At 37.9% G+C, this 25,022-nt stretch overlaps 1 protein-coding gene across 8 annotated transcripts in view; it reads right to left on the reverse strand.

The window, feature by feature from the left end:
- Positions 1-870: 870 nt before the first annotated feature.
- UBR3 (ubiquitin protein ligase E3 component n-recognin 3) overlaps positions 871-25,022 on the reverse strand; it is a 119,991-nt gene continuing 95,839 nt past the window's right edge. For 7 of the 8 annotated variants that reach the window (XM_068948648.1, XM_068948643.1, XM_068948646.1 and 4 more), the window contains 8 exons: positions 18,021-18,121; positions 9,799-9,923; positions 6,891-6,998; positions 6,282-6,392; positions 5,284-5,460; positions 3,758-3,967; positions 2,032-2,171; positions 871-1,434 (listed from right to left, as the gene is read on the reverse strand). In XM_068948648.1, coding sequence (XP_068804749.1) covers positions 1,317-1,434; positions 2,032-2,171; positions 3,758-3,967; positions 5,284-5,460; positions 6,282-6,392; positions 6,891-6,998; positions 9,799-9,923; positions 18,021-18,121 — 1,090 coding nt within the window. In that variant the 3' untranslated portion in view covers positions 871-1,316. The remainder of the gene's footprint in view (positions 1,435-2,031; positions 2,172-3,757; positions 3,968-5,283; positions 5,461-6,281; positions 6,393-6,890; positions 6,999-9,798; positions 9,924-18,020; positions 18,122-25,022) is intronic. The other variant, XM_068948645.1, reaches the window with a different exon arrangement.

The raw sequence follows: 25,022 nt of genomic DNA on the forward strand, positions 1-25,022 counted from the left end.
CAAGCTATGAAAATCAAAACTACCAGGAACTGCTTGGTAGTACTGTATGAAATAGCCAATGTCCAACACCTGTGAAAAACATTAGTAGCAATATATTACATACCAGTATTTTATCTGTATCTTTCCTACCTTCTTACACAGTGTGGGGCTTAGCCCAGTCATGTCTGCTCTCATGAATTTTTAAGCCCTCTAAACAAACTGATTTGGCATTCTTGCAGAGAGGATGCGCATGCATTGGTTGTTCACCCAGGCTATCTCTATTGAGCTTTTTTTTTTTCTTTTTTCTTTTTAGGAAACCAAGCAGAAAGAACAGTGATTACTCTGAACAAATATAATATAGAGGAACCGCCTGAAAGACACAAAATTGCATTTCATTTGTAGAATAGCCTGCCTATTTCCAATCCAGTCATTCTGAAACATACATCTGGTCTGTAATGACAGGCAGGCTTATGCTTATTATGCTTATAATTGGGATCTGCTACATTGGGTGCCATACAAATTCTGTATATACAGCAATTTCTGTATGTGTTATCACTAACAGTTTGTTTAATTGATATGGAAAAATCTCATTTTGGAAGAGAAAAAAAAAAGAATGTGTGTTTGGGATAACATTAAGAGCAATAAGCTACCTAATTTACAGCTATTTCACTTATTTATGGAGAAAAAAAATATGAAATTCCTGAGAATGCATACGTTTTCAGTAACACTTGAAATATTTCAATAGACCTCTCATGATAAGTGAAATTTTCTTTAAAATTCAACTTTCAGACCAAACGCTACCATGCAGTCTCTCAACCGCTTTACAATTCCTGTATAATTACAAACGCATATCAAGCAAAAATCTCAAACCAACACACAAAAAAGGCAAAGAATATTTATCCAATATATTTAGTAGATGAAGTACACATATACAATGTTTCAGCAAAAACTGCTAAAAACTCAACTCCACGCAGAGAAAAATAAAAACTTGACAGCTAACCCTGGAGCCTCTAAACAACTGTAAGTAAAACTTGTGCTTCTTAACAGTAATGGGCTTTAAAAAACAAAAGAAAAATGGACTACTGAGTGCAATCAGATTGCTCACACCATTTAGAGGATTTGTTTTAATTTCAAATTATTTTATCATTATTTTAGTAGCAACAGCAGCTAATTACACAAAAATGTCACATGTTGACAGAGTTCCATTTCCCTTTTATGCCCGCACCCCACTCCACCCCGAGCAGAAGAGCTAAACTCCCATTCATTTAAAGCTATTGTCAGTCAAGATGCATTCATTCATGGTAACAGTGATGATATCGTGTGAAGATGATGATGATTTACAAGCCATTATAATGAGGCCCCCATCTTTTATTGATATGATCAAAAGTATGAGACACCCACTGCTGCTCAAGCACTTTGTATCTTTCCTTGCATATGTAGAGAGGTTTACCACGCCTGCAGGACAAAAAACAAAAACAAAACCACCTACTGGTTAATATGCCAAATAAATGAAAAACTGCTTCAGTATCAATAATACTTGATATTCATATATTTTTTTTCCAGGGGAAGTGTGCATTTTTACTGTTGGGGAAGGTTTGGGGGGTTTTGTTTTTAAATAAGATAACTACTGTGGGCTTCCCCTCCTCCCTCATGGGCAGCAGAATCCAGAAAGCATCTGTTGTTCATTCAGGCCCATGTAGCTTGGGAGCTATTCTCCTTCCCCACACCGGAAACCAACTGCATTACCATTAAGGGCCAAATAACAACATCTGGGAGATGTCAGGCTCTGCAACATTCAGAATGATCACCACTGGGAATGGCAATACTGGGAACTTTGTTGGGTGCCTAGTACGTCTTACTCCATGTTCCTGATTGCACCATCTTTGGGCCTAGGAAAAAATTTCCTCCAAATCAGTCTAACCTGCACGACATGAAGATTTTTCGCTTGGAGGAAGGTAGAGTTTGCTATCTTGTTACCGCGTGTATTGTATTATACAAAGTAGATCTACACAGGGCACCAACACTGAAACATGCTTGTAACTAAAACATTACCTAAGATCTCGGTCTTCTTCACCATGTGCATCCAGATAAACAGAGCCCCAAAGGCAGAAACGATGGCCTCGTATGATGATGATTACAGATGCATTAATCAAAAGAAATATTCCTGTCCCAGCTCCACAGTTTTGAGAATGCTGTAATATTACAGGATGAAGGAATGGAAGAGTACAAAGATCCCATTAGTGTCCGTCAACTTTATAAAAAAGGGATTTTTAAAATTGTAATTAGTTTTGCTTGAAATAACAAACTCATGTTATTTACTAAGGAACAGTTTGACAAAGTATAACCTGCCCCAAAATTCCCCAAACACACAAGAGACCCATGTCTTGTGCTGCCCTAACTTTTGCATACAAAAGTGATTCCATGCTCAAAAAAAAGGGAAGATATCCATTAGCCAGTAAAAAGAGTTACTTGAGAAAAATGAGCAAAAGTATTCCCTACAATATTTTTTTATTTGTTATTGATAGCAAGCTGTATGGTGTGAGCAAATTTTCTCCATCAATGGTAAGAATACTTCTCCGTATTCAGAAAACTTCTCATTTCCTCATCTACAATGGACTGTATTGCTAAACATTTGCTTTCTCTATCCATGTTCACAGATCTAGTCTACGGTTTTACAAATCTAGTATCCTGCTTAAAACAATATGTCATTCATTATTATGAATTCATTATGAATGACGTGATCTGTATTAACTCATCGACTCATTTTGGCAATTAAAACTGTGCTCTTTATATACAGATTTATTACAATAGGAGGCTATAACCCCACAGATTAAAATCAAATGTAATACACTATGACTTTAGTTCTTCTTTTCTTGTAACTTCATGTTTTCATGAAGCTAACACCTTAAATGTTAACTGTTAATTCTATTTTAAATTTTGCCCCCCCTTGTCTCCCCCACTATATTAGCATTGAGAGACAGAAATGTGAGTTCAGACAATTTCAGAAAGGTCCAAGAGCCCCCTGAAATTTCTTTGGTTTTGGTTTTTGTGTCCCCATGGTAAGTATCTCCCTCAACAAAATCCCCTCACAATGTACTGAAGCCCACATAGTTCTAGCATGTTACAAAAGTTGTGCACTTGCAATGTAGACAACAACTAGCCTTCTACAAACTGTTCAATATATTTGGTGGGAAAGAGAACAGCTCTTAAAGAAAACCTTCATCAGAGTCAGGAAAATTATACTAGATGCTGTCCAACTGAGGAGCGAAAAAGATTACTCCTGAAAGCATCTGAACACATGCTGATTAGAAAAATTTGCTGCTGAATTAAAGCCAAAAGCTTTAAAATGATGCTTCTCTAAGTATGTTCCATAGACCACTGGTAGATCCCTGGGTATCAGAAAGTAATCCATAAAAGAAAAAAAAAAATCATATTCTTATGTATGCAGAAAGCAAGGAAACAAATCAGAAGAAAATTAATATAGAAACATTTAGAACATAGAGAAACTTTCTTTGGTTATAAATGAAAGTCACGTGCCAACATTACTCACAATGGTTTCTGGAGTTTTTCAAACAAATAAAGTAGGCCATGGGCTAAAAAAAGATTAGTAAAACTGCTCTCAGGGATCCAGGCTAGGCCCATGTGTCAGAAATGAGCACTAAATATTATATAAGCATGTTTTAGAAAGAAAATCATCAAAATCGAACAATGGAGTTAAAAAAACTGTCCACCAGTTTGAGAACTGATTATTACAGAATTGGAATTCACTCTCTCTTACCAGTACACATTCACAGTAACTCTGTTGTTTGCAGCATAGTCCTTTCAAGCATACAAAAGTACCACAAACTAGACAAACAGCAGGATCTTTAGGGACCTTGGTACAAACAGTGCAAGTCTTTCTGTGATAATACTGAAAAATAGTATTATAATTCTCAGGCAACTGAAGGAGGCGTGGCAAGTCCCACTTAGGCTCCTGGATAAGCAAAGCCTACAAAGAAGATAACAAAAATACATCAGTTTTGCACATCCACTTAGTCAGAACTAGGAAAAGAAAATAAGAAAGAAAACATGCACTTTAAAATCCCTCAGTTCTTCTGTATTTCATAAATTCAGACTCTGCACCTGGCTGAACAACACAGATTGGGCTGCTTGCGAAGCCAGTTGCTCTGCAGTAGGACCTCACCCTGACTGTTTCTCAGGAAGAGTCTTCCCCTAAGGCTGCCGACAGGGTCACACCGCATCTTTTGGAAAGGATGCAAAATGAGTACTAGCTTTTTTCACAGGGACGTTTTATAATCAGTGTGCACAGGAGTCAAACGGGATCTTTCTCACCATGCATAAAATTTTAGAATATTTTAAGGGTGTAAGATCTTAAAACCTAACTTGGAAACAAAATAAAGCTGCAGTTGGGCAGCTTTCCTTTTCAGTTATGCTATTGTGCCTGTTCCTTTTCCATCAGGAAAACACCACAATCGGTTTCACTGCCATCTCTCTCAAATGCCTATGCAGTTGCTAGCATTTTCAGCAACAGTATTTTGAGATTAACCTGAATATTCAAATTTTCATGTGCAATAGCCTAATATACACCTGCAAAACATGCAAAGGCAGATGCAAATTATGCTGCAGATGCAGGAATGCATCTAGCCTGCCTTTTTGACTCAATGAACTTAGGAGATAGGAGGACTTCAATTATTGAAATGCATCTTCATAAAAACAATGCAGTAGTCTTGATCTTTCCATTACACAATTGATACTCAAACTGTTTACTCAAATTGATTAATTGATTACTGAAATTGAGTTCAATTTGAATGGCACTGATTCAAGTCTTGGTGGTAGTGTATGTTTTCTTTAACCTTCAGAGAAGATGGAACATCTGTTATAAGTGAAATATTAAACGGCTTTTATCCTATTGATCTTATTTAGTATTGCAACTGAATATACTCAAAAATATCAATAACATCTAATAATCAGGGCAAACTTATGAGAAATATTTTCTTGAAAGATTAACTTTTTATTATGTGCCCTTAAGCAGGCTTCAGGTGCCGAAGATATGGATACACTTACCACTGTTTAAGGATAGCATTGTGATTTTCTCTCCTCAGCCACCATATTGAAAACTATGCGTTCTTGTTCCTGTTTTAAGCAGTCCAATCCACATGCCCTAACGTTTCTGATTGTTTTTAATTTACAAGTCAGGTTTTCAGATCCTCATGTTAAACAACAGTGTATGTGCACAGTGAAACAAGCAATAAATAGGTGCTTCCATATTAGTACTGTTTTGGAGGGAGCAACTTTGTTACGTACCTTTACTTGATCTGGATGTCTATCTGCAAAGGAAGCCAATTCTGAGCACCACTGTGATATCATGTCAAACGCTGGCACTGGCCAATCGAGGCAAGAGGCACTGGTGAACTGATGGGATGACTGAAAAGATGGCAGGAGACCCAGGCAGCTTGCAAGAACTGTAAATTCTTCATCTTCCTTTTAGATATGAAACCAGAGAGTTTTAGATTAATTCCTATGCTTGGAATTCTTAATATCTTTTATTTAAAAAATGTATCTATTCTGATAACACCACCACAGATGTCCTAGCAAAATGATGTTAAAGCACGTTCGCGGACACAGAAAAGCTTCTGTTTTTCCAAAGCATCTCAAGCTGGACTCTCAAAATAGCAGAAAACCGCACTGAATAAATAAATAAATAAGTAGATAAAAAAAACAAATCCTTCTTAGCTTCCTGCTGAGTTGCGCAAACTGACTCATAGCTATGGTACAGACGCGCCAATTTTGATGCAAGGAGGTAGGTGAGCTGGACTGCAGCAGCATCAACTTAAATCAGCTTAAAATGTCATGGAACTTAGGCATAATTGTCTGCTGATGCAGTGTCTCTGAGAATAAAGCCCAAATATTAATAGACACTAAGCAAACTCAGGACTGAAGTCCAATCTGTGTGGAAATTATGTCATCTCTGCAAACGCAGGGTAAGTTTTAAAACCTACGTTGGCATTTTGTGAGACAGGCAGACAACTAGCTATGACCTGATAAAGCAAGCATGTATTTGCTGAATTCAAAGTGTGTGGTACCATTTTTCAGGGAAACTGCCCTGAAAACAAATTAACTGAAGAGACACAATTGAGTAGAGGAATGCTGTAAAACACAGCTAAGGATAGCCTTAGGAGAGAAAATACGTGCCATGAAAAAAAAAAAACAAAAAAACAACCCCACACACTTAACTCCCCTTCCAGTTTTTGATCTCAAGTTTTTAAATGGAATGATTGGAGTGTGCCCCTCCCAGTCTGTACCTGGCAACTGGGTAAATCTCCTCCAAAAAGATGGTGTTGAAGAAGGCTGGTGATCCTGAGGAAAGGTAAGCAGAACTGCTGCAGATAACACTCTACAGAATCAGGATTCACCTGCAACAGGAAAAAAGCACTTACTAAATTCTATCCTGGATAAATTGTCTCCTATGTAAGAAATTCCAACATTAACCAAAATGTTATTTAATGTATTATAAAACACAGTGCATCAAACACTGTATATTCCAAAGGTACATTGCAGTAATAATCTGAAAGAACTCTGTTTGCTTTGCAAACAGATGTCTTCTCTACTTAAATATTCAGATTTTTAAATTTCTGACAGTTCTTTTATACATATGATTAAAAAAAATACAACTATAAAAAATTTCTGTAAATAACTTTCTCAACACAGAACTGTCCATATATGATACTGGTAAGAGAAAGATTTGCACAGGCAAACTGTCCCAAAGGGTTGTGCTTTGATCTAGAAAACAGACTTGTACTGCAGTCTTTAGCAAGATCAGAGAAAATCCCTTACAAAATCTAGGCTGAAAAACATACATGAGAGACAGAAAGGGGACATGTTGGATAAATTCTCAAGAGATTTGCTAGTACCACTGTTAATTCTTCAGTCTCTCCTTCTTCGTATATCTTCCCCTTAGACAGCTCACTAACTACATGGCCCAGCAACACTTCCCAAGATTTTTCTCCACTGGATGTATTCTGCAAATAAGACAGAAAGAAATTCTAAATGCACTAGTCACAAAAAGGAGAAAAAGTTTATGTAAAAATAACAATGATGAAGTACATTTCCTTTTAAACAATCACAAACTTTGACTTTTAGAGACAGATGATGTAAAAAATAATAAAAATAATAATAGTAATTCTACAGAAAAATAATGCTTTTAGCTCATGCAGTGAAACGTGAATTGTCACTTATCTTCAACTACATATGTTTTAAATTGTTATTAAAAGATGTTTTTATAATGTTGCATTTCCGATGTTTTTTGTGGGAGTATAAAAACGCTTAAAGTTAGGAATAATCACTTTATTGTGTTCCAATAAAATGTGAATTCTAATATAACTAATTAAAAAAAAGTAATTTTCTAAAATGTACCGACCAGAATGAGTTACAAAAGACTTGCCAATCTATTGTTAAGTTAAAATGAGTCTATCAGAAAATGGAAAGCTGTATTTGGAAAGGACAATATTTACTACAGATGGGAAAAAATTCTATAGTGGAAAGAATAATTAACCACGCAGCTCTGTGCCATAGCATTTATGTTTAAAGGCAACAATTATAGAAAGCCATCACAAATAAAAAAGCAGTATTTTCATAAATATTTTTTAGAGTCATAAACTCAGGGAAAACATTACTGGATACAAGTTTTGAGCTCTGTTAGTATAATATCAACATAATAAACAGTGAGAGAAAACAGTATCATCAGGATTCTTCAAAAAAAAAATTCCAAAGCAACTACGTAAGATAAAATATATAAACATTTCAGTATAGAACAATGTGTATAATTCAAAAATTCGTTTCTTTAGTGTATTTTGACACCAATTATAATCGTTTATCTTGAACGGAATCCTCACCTTTCAGCCCCGGGAAGGCAGACTTGCTATTTATGCTCATAGTCTGCAGGACCAGAAGGCAACACCTCTCTAAATCGGCAGTTAGGATAAACTTTTGTCAACATTATTCCTGGAAGTTTACTCCACAGGCACTTAAAACGTGCTGCTTATGACACCATAAGGCACCTTGCAGAGATAACAGAGTGAAGCTGGGAATCAGAAGTAGAATAGCCACTTCTTAGCCCTGCTGAGATATTAAACTCTTAACGTTGCTCGATATTTTGACATCAACAGAGGGAAGACTCTTGGCTCAAGGTTAGTGTCTGAATATCAAACTGAAGGAGATTCACTCGGCGTTATCCAGGGAGAGAAGTTTAACCAGGTGTGATCTGTGTAGCGATTCCAGGATCAAGGTGTCAATGTTATCAGCACAGAAGAGAAAGCCAGGCTGAAGCCATACATTTAAAACCATGTGGGCCTCAAGAAACTTTAAAGAAAAATATTCGATTTGTAAACTTAAAACAGCTTCTCTTATGACACGCAAAGCAAAAGAACTCATCTGAGGACTATTTCTAAGCTCATGTCTGCTTCTAGACAGCGGTGGGGAAGTGGCAGCTGATAGGGGAGGAGAAGGAGCTGGGAGAGAGGAGCAGGGAGTTGTGTGATTACTGCTGGCCAGCTTTTGGTGCTCACAGATCTCGCACACAGCTCTGTTCCGGGCAGGAACATTATGCAGAAGGAGGAAGAGGAGGAGGATGGAGAGGAACCAGCAAGACATCTGGGCAAGGGCAAACTCAAGCCCAGGACTCTCACAAAGCCTCTCTGTGCTTGTGGTGGGGTTGTGACCCACTTAAGTAGACAGATAAATGGAAAAGAAAACCTTGCCAACAGCAGTCTCAAGTACACGGCCTCGAAATTTTAATAATATGACAATATACTGAGGGAAAGGGAGGGAACTAACAAAATGCAGCATTCATCCTACTGCCCTTTGATTTCAAACACTTAATGCAAGTCCAGTAAACATAATAATAACAACAAAAAAAAAAACTCTTGGGCAGGAGCAGTTAGGCCAGCAGATAATTTATCCTTAATACCTTGGAGTAGTGACAGAGCAGTGTGCCGTATCTGATTTATATGTGAAAAGCAGGTCACGTTTCTCAGCATGCGTTTCATATTACAGCCAATATAACGTAATGCTCAGCTGTTGGCTAATGGGTATTCCTGGTCTCATTTCCTTTCCTGGCCCAAACACTTCCATCCTTTCCAATCTTGCACTGGCACTAATCTGACCTGCCGGAGAATCAATTCATGGAGCAGAAAACTACCTGAAGGATCAAATGAGTGGCAGTGCCAAGTGCAGGAAAGCAGGTGGGAATGTGTGGCCTGGCTAAGGGAACTGCCTCTTTCAGTAGGAATTGGCGTTCAATCAGCTGAGCTGACACAGCAAAACACGCCTTCACTTTACTTGTGAATGCTATCAAAAGGAAAGGAAATGATAGGGAAATACTTACCTGCCTACTCTACAAATTTCCTAAATTCCTTCTCTGCCTCTTCATCCCGAGTGCTCTAGACTACAGTTTGAGAGGAACGTGTACAGCCAGCCATGAACAGCACGTACAAATAAGAAAAAGAGTAAGTACTCTTCCACCAGGGAGCTTGCCTGCCTTTCCTGAAGGGATGGCATCAGACCAGCCCATGGAGGGCTTCAATAAGACAGCAAGGAATGCTGCATTTTCTCTATACTACTGCAACTAACTCAGACTGAAACTAGAGAGACATCGTCTCCGTTCTGTATGAAAATCTGCAAACAAGCTGCACACGCAGAAAAAAACCCAGGATTTTTGTGAAGCAGAGGCATATAATTATATGTAAAGCAGAAGTACATGTTACATTCCTTCTAGAAACGTATAACCGTAATTTCACAAAATGTTTTAATAAATTAACCTACCTTTTTCAGAGCTCCTGATTCTTTCCATGTCATTCTGTCTTCAGCACTGCATTTAACAGAAAGTGCTGCCAAGGCTTGAGTATACAATAAAGTGAACAGCACCTTTATAATGCAGGTAAAGTGTTCTGCAAAATAAAGTCATTTTTTAAACACTTAATATTTTTAGCAAATATACTAATTACAGAGTCTCTAGTTATAAAAAACAATGTTTCTCAAATGAAAAGCAAATTCTATGCAAGAAGTATGAAAATTCAAAACATGCAAAACAACTCAAATATATTTACTGGCTTTCAAAAAGAAACGATACAGCAGCCAGAGAACTGAACAAGTACAGGACAACGATTCTTCTACTGCTCCACATGCTCATGTTAACCGTGATCCGCAGGGACTTCCTCCTATGGACTTAGTGACATTACAAAATTCTGTTTTTTCCAAAGGTTAGATCAATTTAAGCTACTGACTACTGATAGCTACAACTGAGCGCTGCAGATGCGAGCAAAGGCCCATCCCACCACGTCTTCTGGTCATGATTAAACCATCTGGGTTAAGCCAGGTTCATACAAATCCTGGAAAAGTTGTTGAGCTCCCAAAGAAATCACAGCAAGAAGGACATATAGCATGCTTCAGTTTCTATCCCTCCACTTCCAGATACGGATGCAGTCATATAGGACTTGCTGCAAATCATTCTTTAGTGAGTACCTCATCACTGACCCTCATTTGATACAGGCCTAGGGTGTAGGAGTTAGAATGTCATTTAAGAACATATACTCTTTTAAAAGATCTCTCTCTTTTTTCTTTCTTTCTTTTTTTTTTTTTAAAAGAATTTTCCATAATATTTAAAGGATTGTTATTTCCTGCATACAGGTTGCATGAGAAAGGCTCTGAAATCTCTTGGTGCAAGCTAGCAACAGAGGCAAAATAAGACTTCCTAAAATTGGAAAAAAGGTGAATGTGGTGATTCTTTGAAGTCCCTCTTTGTCCTATTACATTAGAGGGTATTTTCCATCCCAAATAATCCTGTTTTTAAAAATCTATGTATATCAAAGAAATTTCCATCACCACCTCCACCATTCCTCAAGCACAGTTCTGACTATAACACATACCTAAAATAATCGATAGAAAAATGAGGCTTTTAAAAGGTCTGTTCAAATTTGGAAGTCAAACAAAACAATTTTAGTTTACATAAACACCTCATAAAAATTGGTTAAACTCCTCCTTTCCTTCTAGAGGATTTGAATGAGCTTTGTACATGGAAATGAAAAGGAGGTAAGAGAAAAAGACCTCCTTGCTTCTCCTTTCCTATACTCAGTATCAAAGACCACCACAGGGCTCTAAACCAACATAGCCCGCTACAGAAATTAAATTTGTGAGCTAAAAAGTGCTTTTTTACTTAACAAACGTTTACAGATCAATGCAGACAGAAACACAAGATTTTGACACTTTTTACTGTCACTGCATACAATAAACATCTAAATGATCACTTGTAACTATGTAATTAAAAACGTACATTTCTGTACTGCCTTTGTAAGCAGCTAACGTTAAACGTGACAATGAACACTGCTATACTTCACCCACCCCAGACTACAGCAGGTAGTTACAATTTTCTTCACCACATTTCTCCAGAAGGAAAATCTGATCCCGTCAGATCTCTAGGCCCTACCTTCTTCCTCTGCTAGAACCTCTATTTCCTTAGCAACTCGGAGTTCTCCTGGGGAATAACAGGGGACAAGCTTTCTGTAAAACGCTCAGGGACTGGGATCCACAGATGCAACTACAGCCACTCACCGAGTTGTACAAATTGCCTCTTCAGCCTAAGCTACAATCTGCAATCCTAGCTAGAAATGAACTCAAGTACCGAGCTCTGTCTCCATCAGTAGCAGGTACGAGCACTAAGATCAGTTTTACACTGGGAAAGCACGAATGAAAAACAGTCAACTCCATCATTTTTTCTGCAGGCATAAGTAGTGACTCAGGTAAAAAGTGAGAAACAACAATTTTAACAGTCCCACGCTCTCACGGGACAAGCTCCACGCAGAAGGCAGCCGTGGCTTCTGCAGAATTCTGTGGGCGCTTGCAGCCGCTCCGCTCCGCTCCCCCTTTTCAGAAAACATCGCACGGAGTCAAAGAGCACGCTGACAAGAGAGACCGCACACACGTCTACTACGAATGTCACTTGTCTCCCCAACCTCCCACCTAACCGCAACTTCTTTTGGAGAGTGTCTGTTTTATACGGGCCCTGAGCTCGTGCAGGGCTCCAAGAACTTTGGTGCAGCAAACTGTCAACAAACAACTGGCAAAGTTGCCCAAACGGATCAGTTGCAACAGCCTCACACTTTTGGCTTTACCTCTTCAGATACTGTAAATTGCTGAAATTTAAAGTTTATATTTTGTTGTTTTACTTACTAAACATTAGCTATATAAATGAGATTGTTTGAAGAAGGGCACTTTTGTAGAAAACAATTCACCCAAATTTCCCACAAAATACTTTATTAATGGTCATTAGAGATGAAATACTCATCTTTACATGTACTTTTGTTCCTTTCCAACTATATATATTTGTATACACAAACAGCTATGAAGATTGTACTGACTAGACATTTCTGGTATACAAGTTAAAAATCAGAATGCCATAGGCATGTATAACATCTTCATTAATATAATTTAAAACATTCATTTGTGTCTTTTATGTTTTGTTTTTAAAGATTTAGACGCACAACAAAAATGCTCCAAACTGTACGTAACCAAGGACTAAACCAAGGACTGCAGGCTGGCAGCATGGAGGCATGCTCGCAGTACTCCAGCCATGAGTCTCTGAGGCAGACCCTAAAAAGACCAGCAAAGTCGTCAAGGAGGACCTGGAAAGAGGGAAGAGTGACATGTGTATGTCAAATGCTGCCCTCCTCCTCCTCTAATTTTTCCCTTGATAATTCTAGGCCTTCCTGCGTTTAAAAGCCCCCCCAGGAAAGCTATGTTTGCCAACTGTCCTGGAATACAGCGTGTGATTACGACAGGGTGAGGGAAGAGCCTTCATCTAACAACTGGAAGTGTGGAGAAGTAGATCTTAGTGGAGACTAAGATATTTTTCTCTAAAGTGATATTACAAAGACAGAGGTTATATCAAAAGTATTCATATCAGTAGGAACAGAATGCTTTTTAAAAATCAAATTTGCTTTTTAGAATTTACGACTTTTTTTTTTTTTTTTTTTTGCACTTAAGCAGCAAAATTAATTAGTGGTCAACATTCACCAGTTCACCATAGTCCATTTCATCTTCTCATTCTCATTTCATTATGCCGAGGTTGTTATACAGCACTCAACACGGTGCATCTTGGCACACTCTAAAATTATTACATTTTAAGAAATTTGATTTTTGTTAAATTTAATTCCTCATCTCTATCCCCACCTTATTACTACTCATTAATTCAGCAAAAACTTTGTCTAGTGTATCTTACGTTTTAAAAAATAAATTGTTACATTTACTTATGTGTACACAACCCACAAATGACACTGAATTACACACTGTTTTTGAAGAATACAGAATTGGCAAAAAATGCACCCTCCCACAGCTAACCCAGGAGAGATGTCTTCTATCTGGGCCACCCCTAAGCAGCCCGACTTTCGCACAAGCAAACTTCATCTAGTTTTTTAGGAAAATATCAAAGCAGCCGCTCAGAGGCAGCGTTTTGTGTAATGAGAGCCCAGGCTTTGAAAACAAGCATCTCACAATCTCAAAACATCCCTCGAGAGACAGACTAAAAACCACTAGTCAGAGGACTCAATTATTATTTGATTATTATGTGGTATCTCCAATTTGTAAAATGCAAAACAAATGGCAACTTCAGGTATTCACCATGTTAAAGCAGTTATATTCTTGCCTACTGCAAAGAGCTATTTTATTCGCCTTTTTCCACTGAGCATGAGGGCGGAGAGGCGGACGGCGTGTGTTTCATAGCGGCCTCCTTTCTCATTTAATGACTCTGGATATTACTAGCACAGTCGTATGCTGTGGAGCAAACCAGTGAGATGTTTTCAAGGATGTCTGTCCCTGCTGCTGCAGATGGCATTCTGCACTAAATGCAGTTTTACTAGGACTTAAGTGTTTGTACCCAAATAGACAAATCTGATATTATTCCGACAGTCTAAAAGTTATATTATTATGACCAGGTCATTATAATCAAGATAGAGGTTAAAGCAGTGTTTTTTATACTTATTTTTGAACAATATCAAGAAATGCTTTTATGGTCCTATTCTTATTTTTATTTTTATTTTTTTTTTTAAACAAAACAACAACCCAAATTACTTGACAACATCCTATTATACGATTAAACCCCCTTAATTTTTTATACAGAAAATGCCGCTGGAGCCTTATTTTAAAATTAGGGCAAGAAATACAAAGGAGAATAAGTGTATTACTAACAACATATATCTTTTAATTTAAATACTAAATGAGATGGTATACGCTGGCAGGCAACAACTGCAGGAAAAATTCACAAATCAAACAAACGCAAAGTGACAAGCCTTTTTCAGTAGATTGGAAAGGGCATCTTTGTATAAATAACCTTTAAAGATATTTTCCTTGATCTAAATCTCAGCTACTTGTAAACAAACTTCAGAACAAAGCGAGTCAGCCCTGAACTTCAGATAATCCATGCAAGGTATACAGACGTCTCAGGACACAGATAAATATTTCAGCTTCCACACTGAAACTGGATATATCTAAATTGATTACATTCATTCTGTATTTAGTCAAGATCCTTACCCAATCATGAAAGAAAAATGTTAGTGTTTGCCTCAGTGCTGCCTGCTACATTTTTGTTGCGTATCATTGAACCTCCGTAAGAAGTTGCATCAGAACATCCAGGTCAGACTCTTCAGCGTCTGGGCCTTAACGGAGTCGCAAAAAGGGGCTGGATTTCAGTATCATGCACCAAAGAAGAAACATTTTCCCACAGTACGCAGAAACTGAGCTAAACTCTCAAAAGCAGCTTTTGTGCTGGAGCAAGCCCGCCGCTCACGAACCACCGCCTCGCGAAAGCAGCATAAGAGCGCAAGTTGGCGCAACGCGGGGCCGCTGTGCAGGCGCCCTGCGAACGCCCGCTCCTGGGCGGCGCTCCTCGCGCCCGCGCCACCGCGCACCCTCTCCCGTCACTGCTGCCCAGCTGACTACTAGGTCCATGCCTCTACCAGACACAGGGTCACCCCGGTTCACTCCGGTTTTTAAAATACTTTGCAACAGTACGCTATTGTTTCTGCTCAAAGCGTGGAATCACTGGCTGCTACGAGGACTCTCTGCTTCTGCAAATCTGACCACAGGGGTCCCAGGTCAGGCACTGAGAAAATTAAACACTTGCAAAGAACGGCAACAATAAAGAATGGCTGATTTGAATTAAACAACTTGTTCGGCCTATAGGAACTGTGCTGCAGAAGGGCGGGGAGGAGGGAGAAACCATTTCACAGGGACAGAACAAGCTGTGTTAACAGCATAGCCATCGTCTCTGTCTCTCCACTGCCTTGCTTCATACACAACGCTAGTTCTTACTTCTGTAATAAAGGAGACAGAGGTCCTACAAATTAAGTCCTCATTTATTACAGTCCCAATTCACATCACCATGAACTGTCCATCCTGCGCATCACAACTGACACAGATTTAAACCATAAATGCCTCCACAGATTATATGTAATCTTTCGTAAATTCAAAACGCTGAGCACGTGAGGCCTACAAAAGCTCTGCGCCCATGTTCTCATGTCGATCAAACATTTTAAAAATTCACAAATTGATTTAGTATCTTGAAAACAGTGATTATTTTGCTGGTCACGTTACACAGGAGATACACCCTATCGTCTTCATTCCCTTCTTTTATAAATTGATGCGACTAATGTTTGCAAACGCTCTGACCTCTACCACAAAAGTTTTTCCTCTAATAAAACATTTAATTTGTAGCGCTCTTTCTTTGTGATGGGTTCAGATCAATTTTCTTCTTCAAACGAAGAGGCTGAAGAATCTAATGGCACTCATATTGCCTTAATTGATGTTGGATTGAAAAAAAAAAAAAAATACCAACACCCATCAACAGTTAATAGGGTAGTTAATGCAATTCCCAGTGCTACAGCTGAAGGACAAGAGAGGAAATTTGGGTCCTCCTTACAGAGGGCTCATGTTTTTTAAAAAGAAACATTGTGTAAACAGAAAGGATTTCGAGTACAAACAAAAAGGAGATTTAATACTTGAACAGTCTTAGTTTGCTATAATTATACAAATCTGGTACCTCTAAATAATGTCAGCACACCCAGTAAATGACATTGCAAGACCAGCACCATGAGAGCATGGTGTCCATCCTAAAATAGCACAGAAATCAGATCCTCTGTTCATTATTACTGTTCTAATACCACTACCAGGGGATTCTGCACCATACTGCAACACCACTTCTTCTGCAGGGTAATTAAGTCTAATGTTAAAGGAATGTACTGTCAGAAATCAACTGTCAGAGCGTGCAGGCATCAGCCCTTGTGCCTGAATACCAGCATCCAACCAGTCCACAACTGCAATCACTCCAAAGTGACAGAGAAAGTTCAGGAAGCAGCAGGGTCTGACGTGGATTTTGTTCACCCCTATCACCGACCTGCCACGTGACCCTAGACAAGCCAGTTTACCGTTTTATGCCTCAGCTCGGCACCAAGATTAGGGCTGGTGACACTCCGGTTTGTCTCCTCCCCAGCCACTACAAGGTTCTCAACAAACTTGTTATCGCCTGCTTTTCTGAACTTCTACACTTCAGGACAGAGAATTATGAAAACCTTTTTTTATTCTGCCTAACCAATTTGATGAAGCAAAAAGTAGAAAGATGAATGGCAATTTATTTCCAATTTAATGCTTCATAGGTTTGAAGTAGTTACAGTTGTCGTCTTCCTGCCACTTGCCTTTTCCCTTTCAGTTCCAACATATACTAAATGAAAGTAAAAGAATTAAGACTTTTACTAAGTAAAACATGCAGCTGACATGCAGTATTTTACAGAATTCTCTCTAACGTTACTATTAATTGAATATTGTTTTTCCTAGTATAAAGGTATACTTTCATAAACAGTATTTTTAAATGCTTACTTATAAAAAGACGATTTGTTTACACTTTGGCTTCACCACTCCTATCCACGTATTTCAGAAGAAGCTAGCCTCATTAAATTACCCTCCTCTTAGTAAGATTACCCGATAAAAGTTAAATTATTATAACATTGCAGTAAAAAACATATGTTTCTTTCCTATTCCAAAAATAGGCTATTCTCTCACTGTTTTCATGTTTTAATAATTTACTGGGTATATTTAATACATAAACATGTACGTTGAATCAAAAAATCTAACCCACAAAGTAAACATGCTTACAAACTGACTTGAACTGTATTTGAGCATTCAGTAGTTAGGACTGAACACCTCTTCATTGGAAAAAAGTTTCTACTACACTTACTACAAGTCAGGCATATGCACCAAAAGCATAACGGTCCCCCTACTTACCTATCTAAAAATTAACAAAACTCAATAGATATCAAAATTGCCACACAGACCCCACTGCAGATACTCTGTTCTTTGTTAGTGAAATTGTAAAGATTGTTTGTTTGCTTCCCCCCCCTTTTTTTTTTAAATGAAGGTGTAGCTAGAGATAATCACACCAGATCACATAACATAACATCTGTTTTAAAATATTTCTGACTTTAGTAATGAAAAATATAGTTCATAAATGTCTATTAAATATTTATTCCAAATTTCACTATATGCTATCTCTGTTGCAGCTGCTGCATTACAGCAGTTATTGTCTTTATATGTTACCTCCTACTATACAAGACTACTACAATTTAAACTCTTAAATTCAAACTAAATTACAATCTTTCACCCTTAGGCACTCAGTTCAACTTGAAGTATTGAGCTGCCCCTCTGAGCTAAGAGATGAAGGTCAAACAAAGGGCACTTCTCCTTCAGTAAAAGGACATAATAGTTTTTGCTCTGCTCTAGTATCTTCACTGAAGAGGCTGACCGATGAGGTGAGAAGACAGGGGACACAGATAAACCTGTCAAACCGCAACAAAAATTTCTGTTCAGTGCCACTTTCTGTAGATAAGGCAGAAACATTATTTGAGACTCCACAGTAGATAAGCTAGGATTTGTTGTTCTGGAAACCATCATGAACGCATGTTCATATGAATAATCATCTAAGGATATATATTTTTGTAACATACCCTTGTGCAATGGTTGAGGCATGGTTAAAATCTGGATAAGCAAAAGGGATGAGACATCTCTGTAAAGTACAGGAACTTCTGGCAATTCTTCACTTATCAGCCTGGAAAAAAAGCCCAAAGAAAATCACTTTTGACACTAAAACCCATTTTCCATTTTCGTATTTTATTTTGCATTGTATTTTAAACAGTATTACATTTGATATCAGCCTTCCAGAAGCCAAATACTCGACAAATCTCTCATGGGTCTTGTTTTTAAAATCACTTAATGTTACTAATGGATTGTAATAACTCATGAAGAAGTTACCATTTGGGTACCCGATTCTAATTACTAAAATTTAAAACTTTCCAGAACTGCCTGAACTACTTATTTCTACTTACAGACTCAATTAACATTCAGTATTGTGTTCTAAAATAACAAAATATACTGCATAGTAACACAGAAATTTAATTAGCTTCTCCAAGTGTGGCATTTCACAAGTACACCATGCTATTACAGCAATGAATCCTCAAATTACAATAATATTAGAGGGATTACTCCTACTGAAAAACACTGAGATCTTCAGAAAGGAATTTCCTTCCTTCGGGTAAGGGAAGGAAGACTCAAACAGTCATCATAGGTGGGAATATGCAATCTTACACAATTTCTTTAAAAACAAAAAACAAAACAAATAGACACATGGCTAGAAGGACAGAGAACATGCACATGAAGAGATGCTGCAAACTTTTAAATTATTCAGATTTATTCGATGACAAAACTTTACCTCACAGTTGTACACTTAAAAGAAGAGTATGTTAGCAGATAGGAGGTAGTATTTCTCCAGCTTGGTGTAATATCAACAATATCCTGTAGGACGCACTTTACAAGTTTCAACAGCTGAGTTAAAATTGCAAAAAACAAAATTGCAAGACGAGCTCTCCCCTCTAACTGATGCGGAAGCGCGAAGGGGACCTCAAGCAGAAGCGGGTGGTACAGTGCCCTATGCATCCTCCATGGTCACCTCTCCCCTTCTGGGACATGCACAGAAGAAAGTGCTGTTTGGATTCTTATTCCCACTCCCCATAGTATGGGAACAGGCTGCAAAGACATCACTTCTGAACCTGACATTCAGAAACTGAGCCCATCTTACATCCATCTCTTCTGCCATCACAGGGGAGGCGCTAGTTGGTTGGCTCTTGAACGCCATGGGAGTAACAGGGAAGGAGGCTTTTGTTTTTAGCATATTACTCTCTATTACTCTCTATATACTCTCTATTACTACTACTGCAAAAGCCACATTGTGATGCCCTAGCATAACTGAATCTCCCATGGAAAACAGAGTCCTCAACAGCTTCTCAGAGTAGTAACAAACAGATGCAAATGTCGAAAAGAAAATATCTATCACCCACTTCTGAGCTCCTTCCAATTCTCATGTGCTTGAATTGCTTTTTTTCCTTCTGGAAAGGAATTTTCTCCTGAAAGTTTCTCCTATTGTTCCTTATCCTTTTTCATTTTTTTCCTCCACTGTCAGAAACTGCTTCGAAAATAGCATTCCCTCTTGTGGTGGGAACTTCCCTTGCTCAGGACAGCTATAGGCCTCTACCACTTTTCACTTCACTGGGCCTTTCTCTGTAAGAAACATCTGAGAAATCAAAATATATCCCCCTGCTACATTTTCAAGGTTAGTTTCATGCTTTTTTCCAGCAATCTTAACTGTCTTGCAAGTAAACCATAACTGATGAGGATGTTAGATACCTGTATTAAAATAAAAATCTTTATTAAGATCAACCCCCAAAAGAACAGTCTCACCCTCTTCCTTTTGGCTGCACTGCGAGACACCACAGACCCTAGCAAGTCCCAATGAAGAGGGTTTTTTAAGCCCTGGAGCAAATGCCCCAGTTTCTGTACAAGTAGAATCAGATCCAGGAAAGCAACAGAAGGACAAGAAATCGCAGCACTTCTCTGCCTCACCTCTACCCTTTCAGAGCAGGACTGCCGAACTCCTGCTGGATCCAATTACTGTCTCTCTTCCACAAGCACCAATCTCTTCCTCTGCTCCACCTCGGCTGGCACTGGCTACTTCATCACCTTAGCTGATGCCTGTGTAAGAAGGCACCAACTCTCCTTGGTGCCATCTATCACATTCAGCAGGCACACTGAGCTCCTTCCTGTATACCGCGCAACGAGAAAAGGTAATCCACGTGAGGTGCACCGTGGATGCCTCGAGGGGATCCTTAGTGCCTTCTAATAGCTCCGGAGGATCCAGTCTTCTGGGGCACATAAATAGGATGCTACTTTTGGAGGGCAGCTCCTAAATAGTTACTGATTTCATGAAAACTCAGATTCATCTCTACAAAAAGGCACTGCTGGGAGTCATTTGGTCTTTTTGAGTTAACAAATCTCAAACAGCTACGGAAGAAATGCTTCCCATAATGCCTACTGCTACCATTGGTCACACCATAAAATGACTGTTCTAAAACACTGACATACACACATGCACACAAGCATATATGCGCTTCCTAAAAACAAACAAGCAAGCAAGCCAACAAGTATTCTAAAAATCAGTATATTAAATTCTAAAAATGACAAGGAGGGGGTAAAAATTTCTAACCCACTCCCAAAACTCATTTTCAAAATGATACAGGCAATGAGGTTGTTATTATCACCAAGTTTCTCTAATTCTACTTTTATTTATGGCTAGTTTTATTTCACGATCTATGACACAGATTTTTATAGTGACATCAAATAACCCTCATTATATAATGACTTTAAAGCCATGGACAAACCTCTCAAATTACTTCTCACCTTAATTTTTTTTTTTATTCATATACAAATTTGGGGAAAAAATTAACTTGGAAGAAAGTTAGGATAAAAATGCATATTAACTCCTTTCGTTTGCATTTACTTGAACAGCTTTCTCAAAAGGGTATCAACACTAATTAATAACATTTAACAGTGATTTAACAGTTAGGTCAAATATCAATTCTGACAAAATTAGCAAATGTTCTTACATACACAATGATTGACTGGCAACATCACAAATAAATGTGCTCATTTTTCAAATGCAGGAGCAGGTGAACTATTTGTCTAATTTATTCATTCCATATGAATTGGAGAAGTAAAGCTATATGAAATGTCAAGGTTTTAGATAAGCTGCTTCAGTTTACATCAAGTACTGTAGCACATTAAGCACTTAAAAACTCCTCTGTCATTTGTTAAGAGCCTAAGCAACTTCTTCATTATGATACTGAAACTGAATTTATAAAGTGTGTTTAGGGTATGGAAATTACCCACCCTGTAATCCCCAGTGCATATGTGAAAGCTTGATAAATCTGACTTTCCAAAAGATTGTGCCACATAAGCAGCAAATAAAAAGAAAGCTAGTACAATTTCAGATGGGACTGAAGGAATATAAAAGGAATCAAATGTATTTTATTTATATTTCCATTTAAAAAAAAAGGGGGGAGGGGGCTAGAGTACATACAATGCAATATAAACACATGCCAAAATAAAAATGCAATGCTTAATTTTCTCTGTGGGACTGACCTCTCCTCCACTCCAAGGTAACTGGGCTGCACTGCTTTCTGTGCCAATACCAGAGCTGTCTATCAGATGATATGACAGCTTAGCAACTCTGCCTCTGCATTCAGCATCCTCCTCCTGAGAGGTTACCTGGGAATTACTTCTTTGGCAAAGGATGCAGACGGATGGCAAGTTCTGTTTTAATTTGGAACAAGAGGTGTCTTCTATTCCATTCCAGTCACATCTGGGTCTAGTAACTATTGCCTCCAGCTGCTCCTTTTCTGTCCCCTGCCAGAAGTGATGATTCCCCACTTACACTACAATAATTGTTTATTTGACCACCACTGAGACCAGATTTGTCCCTAGCAGAACAATTTGCTTAACCACAGCCTGTGGAACCAAGTGTATATTAAATTTGACTAAAAAAAAAAAAACTTGCATACAAGAAAGAATCCACTATATCCTGGTGTAAAACACCCAGTACTAACTTTATTTATTCTCAAGAGTTCCACAGTTCATCATATTTAGCTCTACCTTTTTCTTTTCTTCCTTCAAATAATTCACATTATTTAAGTCTTTTTTGATAGGGTATCTTCTTGCTCAAAATTTCCTTATTTCTACTTTACCTGGGAGTCATTGCACGACTCCTATCTTTAGCAGTTATTTTCAACTGCAGAATGATCTAGGTACAGTTATGGAGGAAGATGCTGGACAGAATAGGGACTTTGGGAGGTTCACCAGAGTAATTCTGTGGAATAGTGAGAGATGGATTGAGGAAAACCAAGCTAGAAATTGTGAGCTCTGTATCAGGGTAATTTTAATTCTAAATATGAATGTATTTAAATAAAGTGACGACAATTAAATAAGGATAAAAACCTAACGTGTGGACACAAGTGTTACGTAGATAATGTTCAAAGCTTAAAAAAGAAAAATAAATAATGATGCAATAATCTCTTTAGAAAACTGCTTTCAACTGCAATACTAAGTAAAAACAAAACAGAAAAATTGAGCATGTTGGTGAGAAGTTTCTTCCTTATTTTTAAAGGAAGTCAAAGATCTTGGATAAAGAATACTCTTCTCCTTGACAACGGAGGTTTTATGTGAAGTTTACAAGCAACAAGTAAGTAAATTAACAATGTTCGGTTTAAAGATATTTAGCTACTGTGACTTTGCTGGTGTTGCACTGTCTGGAGTCACAATAATACAGCCAGGTCATACAGATCTTTTTCTCCCACCGACATTCATTTCTACCGCCTTTAATGAGAGTCTCATATACGGTTCGGGATGATGATTTACACTGTTTGGCTAGTCTCAGAATGTCAGAGTGCAATTCACATCCTAAACCTCCAGTGGTATTTCTCCTCCAACCTCTTAATCTTCTTCAGTTTACAGCACTGTATCACCTTTTCATTACTCTGAGCGTTCTCTCCTGTACCTGGAAAAATATACTATTCTGGATTCCTCAAAAGGCTCTTTGACTCTAAAAAGTGTACAATTATCGCACCAATCATGTGAAAGCAATCTTCAAGTGAAACTATTTCTTCAAATTTCTAATATATAATTATAGGAAATCCATCTTATGCCATTTGTACACATTAAAAAACATTATGGCCCCAACTGTCCATGAATATTCCTCCTTCTCTGCAAGTTTTCTATCTGAAAATTTAGAGAATTGAAAAAACAGATGCAGAACAGAGTCAGAAGGTTAATGAATTTGGGGTCTTGCAGATTAAGGCAAGAAAAGCATCCCAAGACACGAGCAATTCGGTCCTCTTACTACTAAGGAAAAAATTCCAGCTTGATTGCATCTCTCCATCTCAACAGTAACAATATCTCATGGCATGACAAATGGTACCTCACGTATAGCTTCCCAAACCATTTAGGACTTTTTATAGTGCAAAATCAACAGCTACAGCTCTACCAAGAAATCTGCTGAAAACCAGTGTAGAAAACAGGACTGCTCAAACGCATTCCCAGCATGCAATGCCTCTTGCAAAGCAGGCTGTTACATTCTGCAGTTCCGTTAGTCTCCAAGTGGTCCAAAACATAGCCTAATCAAATCTCACTTGCAACAATCAAACATCAATGTGACAAATGCATGGTTAATTCCATCAAGTCTGCAATGGCAAGAAAAAGTTGCTGCGCCTAGCAAGACGTGCAGAAAAAGGAGCACCTTTTTTAACAGCCGCTTCCAAACCCAGTAAGATCTTTACAAATATCCAAAATGAGAAGTGCAACATCAGTCCCACAACCATTTCTAACTGTCAACAACCCATCAATGTGATCTTAATTTCGCTTAGTATAACTCTCAGTCAATTACACTTGAAATTTATTTGGCTTGTTCTACTGGCTTGTTATTTGGCTTGTTCTAGGTCAGGGCAGAATCACATAAAGATACAGCATCAACCAGCATTTGAAAGCTGCATTGCTCATGTCCTCCTGAAGAGGTCTGAACACATGATAAATAAAGAAGGTTTTCAGGTTACAAAATTCTTGACATTTTGTTCTGCTAATAATTTATAAACTAATCTGTTAATCTAATCTAATTATTGCAATAATCTCGCGTTGATGGCAAAGATCTGGCTCCAATCTCGTGTTGATGGCAAAGACCTGGCAAAATCTCAAACTTGAAGCAAGCACAAAGATTTCACTAATTTTTCCTAATTTGCAGATTATGATCATGGTAGATCAAATAATTCTAGATTTCAATCCTTTCATCCTTAGGCTCCTAGAAACACACTGATGATTATGTAGCTGGATTGGCACTTGAACGACGGAATCTTCAACAGGATTTCCAGCTACAAAGAGGAGAGCTTAGCTATGAAGCATGTGCTCAAGGTACCAAGAGGAAAAAAAAAAAAGACTGTTTTCTTCCTACACTGTTAGCTACCCACTAGGGGAAAAAATTCAAAAAATAATCATCTGGTTTTAGGCAAGAGAGAAGGTAGTGATATGACCCCTGTCAAGGTAGAATCTGAAAAATGAAGGGTCTTGAGAAAAGTAGGAAGATGAGACCTTGCAAAACGGAGATACATGAGTCATTTCCTTGCTAATCCTTGTACAGCTGTACACTGTTAATGCTACAAAAGCAAATTCAGGAAAATAGCATGTTTAAAAATACAAGGACAATGAAATATTCTAGCATAAATTGGAATTATTTCTCACATGTATTAGGCCTACTTATATCATTTCTGTAACAGCTATTCTTCTTTTACCAGTGTTCAATAAATTATTTATGGATTTAATCTTGATGTAAGTTTTGCTAGCATCCATACCAAGAACATCTGCACCAAACCACTTATCTAATACTATGATATCTGCGTGTACTGAAGTTTCGAGGCGGTGTATTTAAGCTTTAGATCAAAACAAGAATAGTTTATGTGAAAGTTAATTGAAATTTTTTAAAAATATATATAGATATGTAATTTTCAGAGGTTAAGTTTTGCAGGCTACCTCACAGAGAATTTAAATTAAGGTAGAAAGTTACTCAAAATCCCTCTGTA

Source organism: Struthio camelus, chromosome 6, assembly GCF_040807025.1.
Source record: "Struthio camelus isolate bStrCam1 chromosome 6, bStrCam1.hap1, whole genome shotgun sequence".
In the NCBI taxonomy this organism is placed as follows: Eukaryota; Metazoa; Chordata; class Aves; order Struthioniformes; family Struthionidae; genus Struthio; species Struthio camelus.